This window comes from Atta cephalotes, assembly GCF_000143395.1.
Source record: "Atta cephalotes unplaced genomic scaffold scaffold00010, whole genome shotgun sequence".
NCBI classification, from domain to species: Eukaryota; Metazoa; Arthropoda; class Insecta; order Hymenoptera; family Formicidae; genus Atta; species Atta cephalotes.
Window position 1 is genome coordinate 4,337,268 of NW_012130074.1, and position 7,854 is coordinate 4,345,121.

General features: G+C 29.4%; 1 protein-coding gene across 1 annotated transcript in view; it reads right to left on the minus strand.

Annotated features, from left to right (window-relative positions):
- The window catches only part of LOC105627885 (testican-3), a 149,779-nt gene that overhangs the window by 1,881 nt on the left and 140,044 nt on the right, over nucleotides 1-7,854 (minus strand). The window contains exons 6-7 of the mRNA XM_012209158.1: nucleotides 2,929-3,151; nucleotides 974-1,133 (exon numbers count right to left, since the gene is read on the minus strand). Of these exons, the coding sequence (XP_012064548.1) occupies nucleotides 974-1,133; nucleotides 2,929-3,151 (383 nt within the window). The remainder of the gene's footprint in view (nucleotides 1-973; nucleotides 1,134-2,928; nucleotides 3,152-7,854) is intronic.

Consider the following 7,854-nt stretch of genomic DNA (forward strand, 5'->3'; position numbering starts at 1 on the left):
TCATTCCAACATGTTGATTTCCTTACAGTTTACGTCTTAAGGACATCAACATGTTGGATTGGTTATTGCTTTATGTTATGGTCTTACGATCTCTATTGTAATTGACTAATTGCGTTTGAATAATTACGTTTTACTGCTTAAGTTTTTTTGTGTAACTCTAAAACACCTTTGATCACCAGCGCCATTCGGATTCGTTGTTAAACTGTAGATCTCATATATCAATATAGATATACGCATCGGATGGATCTTAAGATACACGATTTAGCGCTTAGGTTATTATTGCATTAAATATATAATGTTTAATATTATATAACATTGATACAGAACAGCAATCATCACATAAGTAAAAACAATACATGTAAAATTTTTATAATACGAAATTTTGAGAATAATATGAATATAACAAATTAGCGTTATTAAAAATGTGCAGAATAATGAGATATAATATATAGAGAATGTATAAAATGTTACGCAATAGTAATAAAATACAAAATAATGAAGAATTTTTGATACATGCATTTAAAAAATTATATCTATTTCAGTAGTTAATAAACGCATGGGTTCAGACACAGTAGTAACATCATACGTTTGTCAGACCAAGCTTTTGTGTCTCTATATTGACAGACACTTTATTTATTGTATTTCAAATCCGTTATATTTCCATGTGTTTTATCATCTTTCTAAAAATATCATCAATCCAATTAGATTTATAAATTTTTATTTTCTATTTCTCTAAATTGAGGAAAACTTTATAATTTCAATTATAACCCTTATCATTTTAAAAGATTTGAAAGAATACATTCAGAGATATATAGACTGTATATCTCTGAACGCGTATTTTGAACTTATCGATTTCACCCGCTGTTCGTCCATTATTGAGATAAGAACACAATAGAAATGCCAAGTGTAAGTCTTAGATGTATTTACGATCGTGAAAAGTCTCTTCTCACATGCGGGACAAGATGACTCTTACCTGTCGGTATCACAACTATCCAAGAAAGGTTTTAAGCACGGTTCATTTTGGTCATGTTCCAGACCATACAGTTCGGAGAGTGAGAGTCGGCCATCACTATCACTGTCCAAATGTCCGAACATCCACCTGACCTCGCTCTGACAACCGATTGGGAAGTGACCTGAAATCATCGATACATATACATTATATTATATATAGATTCTTACACATACACACACACACGCACACGCACACACACACGCACGCACACACGCACGCACGCACGCACGCATATATATTATAAACGCTTAAAGCTTTATTTTAGACAATGTATAATTCAAATTAAATTAAGATATAATTTCATTTATAATGAAATTTTATGTATTGTATTTTAATATATCCTTTTCTTCAAAAGTACAACTAAAAAAAATTAAGTTTCCCAGAAAAAAGGAAAACTATTTTTCAATTTAACAGACAATTAATTATTAATCGAATAATATAAAAGAAAATACATTTTTAACATGATAAAATGTCATTTTTAACATGACAAAAATGTCATTTTCATTTCAGCACCCTTTTTAAATTATGATGATTTTGGCAATTTTTTAAATGAAGTTATTTCAATTTTTATGATAGGGTAATGTTCATTTAACTCATTCATGGTAATAATTCAAAAATCATTTTTGGCTGTATCATTTTTGAAGTAGAAGATATATATGTGTGTGTATTTTAATATATATTTCATATGTACGTGTATTTCGATTCGTCAAATACTATTTATATTAAATTCGTTCAGAATGAAATTCTGTTTATGTGTCATAAATAAAATTCCATCTTAAATTCCGACACGAATTATAAATCGGGATTTTATAAAAAGATCGATAAGTACATTCGTGTGGACAAATTAGCGATTAGCCAATATCTTCACGTTATCAAAAACAAATATTTGGCGTTACAAAAATATACGATAATATAATTTTAAAGTGAAAATATTCCTGCAAAGATCTTTATTTTATTCGGCTGCAAATTTATCTAAAAATTAAATTTTTAACATAAAAAACTCTCAATGTGATAAAAACTCAACTAAAAAGGCAAAATTTTATTTATTTCCATATTCAGTAATTTTATAGGAAGATTATTTAATTTAGTGCAATAAATTAAGATTTTGCTTTCTATTTTATTTTCCATTATTGTTTACCTTTTTTTATAATGCAAAAAATAACGTAAAAAATTATAATTCGTTCAGAATGAAAAGATGATCCTTGAGCTAAATTCGGGTCCAACACAAGCACAGGACTATTCTCCCGTTTGTGGTCAGAGGATGGTTAGTCAAACCATCCTCTCGATTCAGCCGGGATCGTAGCTACGTGCATAGTACACTTTGTTTTGCCCCGAGCGACTGTAATACCGTAAGATCAACATGGGAACTGGGAGGACAATATCGACAGATAGTACCGCCCAAAGTAATCGCGACGTATCCGAGGCGGGAAACGATTCATTGTACCAGGACAATTTCGAACTGGGTACGAAACTGATTGTCTCCAAGTCGAATGGCGTGCAGTGTCGGTACTTCGGCAACTACCACGAGTAGCGTCCCGTACGTCGCGGTGATCGTCCACTCCTACAGGAACAATTAGTCTTCCCTGTAGGACCTCCTCGGTATCCCACGGGAAACGTTTCAATGCGCTCAAAGCACATTCCGCGGTTGTACGCGACGTCAGACGGCTGCTTAATGAGACTTTCGTAGATCGACGGAATGTGCACCGTGAAAAGCAAAATATTTAATAAATGCATAACCAAGTTGTGCTTGAAAATTTAAGTAAGTCAGTAGCAGGTGTCGACACAATTTCTGATAAACAAGAAACATCAAAATTTATTAACAAATCTATATATATACATCAGTTAGAATGATCCGATATTAATTGTATTTTTTTCGTAAATAGCCGCATTAAAATTTACACCGTATATTTCTTTACCTTTAGGCTTAGGATGCTGACGGCGATGCTTGGAGTCCGCCATCACGACGGAGAACCAATCTAGAAGACGGTTGGCCATTGCGGGCTTGGACGACGACGGGCAATCCGTATTTCTGGATGGTAACTGCACGTTGTACATAGCCTTCGACGGTGACTGAGACTTGTCTGTGACTTCATTGTTCATCAGATGCTTGTCGTCGTATCTGTTCACGTTAGCGAGTCCCTGTAATATGGAACATATATATTGTAGGTGTATATACACAAACACATATGTTTATTTATATACATATATATATATATATATATTCGATGCCTATTATCATATATTATCACATATAGTATCATATTACTATATATTATTATTATAATATCATATTGCTATACATTATAATACTATATTATAATACTATATTATTATATGATATAACACAATATATTATATCACAAATAATATCTTTATATGTGTATGTTACTGAAATCTGTAAATACAAAAATAAGAACGAGCATTTCTATGTATGGACGCCGGTTATTACGTAAAATGCACATAGGGATGGGGAAGGGAGATAAGTAAGGGAATGAACCTGATAAAATATAGTCGATATATATTTTATACAACTCGCAATTGCCCTTCGGTAACATCATGTTTCATTAAGCTTTTCCATCTCATAAATTTTCCATCAAACGTGACGATAATTACATTCGTTATCGTAATTCCAATAATTAACCAAAATACAAGCCTCGCTTTTTCGCGGTGAATATGATCAATTGGATTATTATTTGCCTCGAATGGTTAATATTTTTGATATTTTATTGTTCAACGAGTTAATTACATTCTCGGATAAAATGTTTAAATAGAAATATTATGACATTTGAAATAATTTGAAAACATTTTGTTACATTTTTGCAAATATGTTCGTATGCAAAAGTTACTCACAATAAAACTAAAAGTACTACAATAAAACGTAATTGGAAACTTCTTGTTACCTTAAATAAATTAGTAAATATTTAGATTATATATTTTTCATTTTCATTTTATATATTTTTCATAAAATTTACTTTTTTAGTGCTATAAAATAGCTTTAAATAAATCAGTAATAAATAAATTATAAAATACCTTAAAATTATAAATTACCTTAAATATTTGGATTATAATTTCATAAAATTTGCTTTTAGTCACGTAAAAAGGTGCTACAAAATTATCATACTCTCATAAAATTAATAATTTAATAACTTTTACATGACGGACGTTTATATTATGAACGAAAACATATTTGCGTCAAATCATTATTTCAAAGTTGTTTACGAAGTGCACACTTTATATTTCTTTGATTCAAATGTTGGTAATTTCTCAATCAACAATATAATAACAATATAAATCCATTTCTTGATTGCTTTGAAAATAATTTCCCCTATTGTTATAAATTCAATAATATAATAATAATAATAAACGTAATATACACAATAAATTCCTAACCTTTTCTAAATAAAGGACGCATATTAAATTAATTTTTAGTTAATTAGTTTAATTACAATAATTAGTTTGATCAATCAGTTAAATTTAATTTTAATCAATTAGTTTAATGAATTGGTTAAAATTAAATTTAAAAGATTCAACTTTTTCTTTCGAATAATTTGATTGATTAAAATTAAATTAAAATAATTTAATCACATGAGAGCGAAAGATAGAACTGATACATTCACCGAGCGACTGTCTTTGCGTTTATTATTTAATTTAATAATTACAATGAAAATATGCTTAGATATTACAATTTTCTCACATTTATATTACAAGACATGGCTACATATCGCAGAATTCGTTTTCTTAATTCGTTTTGTTTTAACCATATTATCTAATTATACTCTAAATGTTTTGCGATATCGAGAAGGATCCGCATTAGAATCGAAACGTCTATTAATGTATTGTATTGAATAAATTCATTGTACGCGTACATCCTGTGTTCGGCTCTCATAAGCATTATCATTCTTTCATTTAAAATAATTTACTTATACAGAATTGGATATATAAATTCACACTGCGAAATAGTATTAAGGACCAATATTTATCAACATTTTTCTACTTTTGTTGTGTTATTTACAATATTGTCACATTATTATTATATTACTTAATAACTTAATTTAATTCTTTCATGTTATTTTAATTCTCTAACGTCATTTTATTGTTATTTAATAAACTTAATTTAATTCTGTTTAAGATTTCATTTTCTGCTTTTTCCATAAAGAGTATATATAGTCAACGTCTATACATATATAAGCGGATACCAGTTTATAATTGGCAATACATATCCTAAAATTTCAGTTAATCCAGATACAGATCTAATCTCCTCCTAGTATGCTTACTAATTGAGTAATTTAACATCAACAAAGCTTATGTATTTGTCTATTTAACTATCTATTATACGTTATAATTATTCAAGCAATTAAAATTAGATTCTCTATGAAATGATACGAATTTCAAATTAGATTCGTTGAATAAATGTTTAAAAAATTAGTGACGTGGGCTATGTTTGATTAGAGCTATTCGCGGAATTTCTAGCGACGCGAGGACTAGCGCATGTAATAATTAATTACGTTAGCTGCAATCAGTTCGTTAATCAACGCTCTCTACTGTCATTCCCGTCCGACCGCGCCTCCTGACGGCAGGAACTGTTGAATGATCTCTCGATTGCCAATTCGTTTAATCACATCGCCGGCCTCTCACTCGCGCACGTGCATTAAACCTCAATGACTAGGTTCGATTAATTATGATCAGACTGACGTTGACGTGTGACGTATAGATGAATAATCCAGATATGGCCATTTCGCATAAATTGTAAATCGAAAAAATTCTCAGTTCTGTTCAAGAAATTGCAGTGTCTCATGTTATACCCTGAGAAAAGTAGTTTGGTTGGATTGAACAGTAATTCTGATGGAAAATGGACGAATCAGAATTTTCTGGTTATGTCTATTAAAATTCTAGTTGAGATAATTAGAATTCTGATTAATATAATTATTCTGGTAAAAATAAGAATTCTTATTAGACTAGTAGATTTTACCAGAAATATTATATCAATCAGAATTCCAGTTATCTCAATTAGAATTCTAATAAATTTAACCAGAAATTTCTGATTCATCCATTTTCAATTACAAATGTTTTTCAGTGTATGTAATAAATTCTTTCGGACAAGTTACATACTGCTTATTTTTTATTTTGAAATTTTTTCAACAAACTATTTGTAGAGATTAGTTTTTAGATTATAATAATCGATCAAAAATGAAAAATATTTTTTGCATACGAAAAATCGAAAATATGTAACTGAATAATAAAATTATATTTCCTTTACTTAATTTTACATAAAATTTAATTTTCGATAATATTAAACAATTCTTTCATACAAATTCAAAATTATGTATTGATATACAATTTCTATTTTAAATATTTTTCTATTTAAATATTTTTCTATTTAAATATTTTTTTCACATTAAACTATACAGACTTCTTCAATTAAAACATCAGTAGTTTTTAGACAATAAATAATTCAAAAAGAAAACATTCTTCGGATATCAAATATATGAAAATTAAATAATAAGATAAAAAGTAAGACACTGAATAATATAACACAAACATGTATTTCCGTTACTTAATTTCACGTGAGTTTCATTTTTTTCGGAGTTTTAATTAATGATATTATAAATGTTAATGAACTAAAATAAATTTACGTAAATCTCAAATAGAATTCAATTTACGTAAAATTCAATCTCAAAATTCAAGAAATTAATTATTGAAATGAAGATTGACAATTCTGGAACACTTCGTGTCCTAAAATAGTTCTTTTACATGAGATGTATCGGAGCAAGAAGACATTTTGGACAAAGTTGTGCATTATAGAGTGAGGAAAGTTATATACGGATAGTTTAGAATAATAATATTACGGTAGACGACGAAAGTATGCGGGATTTCAGCGAGGCGATGACGCGTTACACCAAGACAAGGCAGTGTAATTTTATTGAACCCGGTTTAATTACGCGCCGGATGCAGCTCAAAGTTTCGCGTTAACTTGTCATAAAGAGCTGATATACGACACCAGATGTAATTAATAATTAGGTAGCAGCTTGTGGGGAGAGCGGCTTCCAGTTGAATTCAATTTTTAAACTGCATTTCACAGTACATGAAATATATATCTCTCGTTGTGTTCGTGGCTCGTTCATTTTGCAATTTGTTTCATAAAAACAGTAATTCCTCTCCATGGAAAGGCAAGCGTCTTTGAGATATCTAGAAATTTCGTACATATTTGCGTGATTCCCGTCTCGGATTCAAACAATTTTAATCTCTTTAAGATTTCTATGACATACGGAGTATCCCTAATTGTTATTATTTTATTATAGAATCGATTTGCCTCTAATAGAAATTTCGTTGACCAATATTTTTTCAATATAATTGTTATAAATATATAATTTTATTAAGAAACTTTTAATAAGTATATTAAAATTAAATTATGCTAAAGTATTTTTGTAATTAAATAAATAATAATATTTTATTAATATAAGTAACAGGATTTATTTTATCAATAGTAGTAAAATAAATTTACAATTAAAAAAAAAATTATTTCCTGGATATCCCATATGTGTGCACTTTTCAAGTTCCACTTTCTCGTCAAATAGGGTAGCCGGTATAGTATAGCACGACTATTAGTTGAGCCAAGCGGCAAGTTGGGACATGCATATCTCATTGTCAGTAACTGAAACATGGACATGTCTATATTTGCGCAAGACAGCGCAGAGAAGACTATTGCTGAATAATCTGTGTCAAAGTGTCAACGATCGTATACATGCTCTTGTATGTTTTCATGCATAAAAAATACAATAACTAAGAGAGAGAGAGAGAGAGAGAGAGAGAGAGAGAGAGAGAGAGAGAGAGAGAGAGAGTAG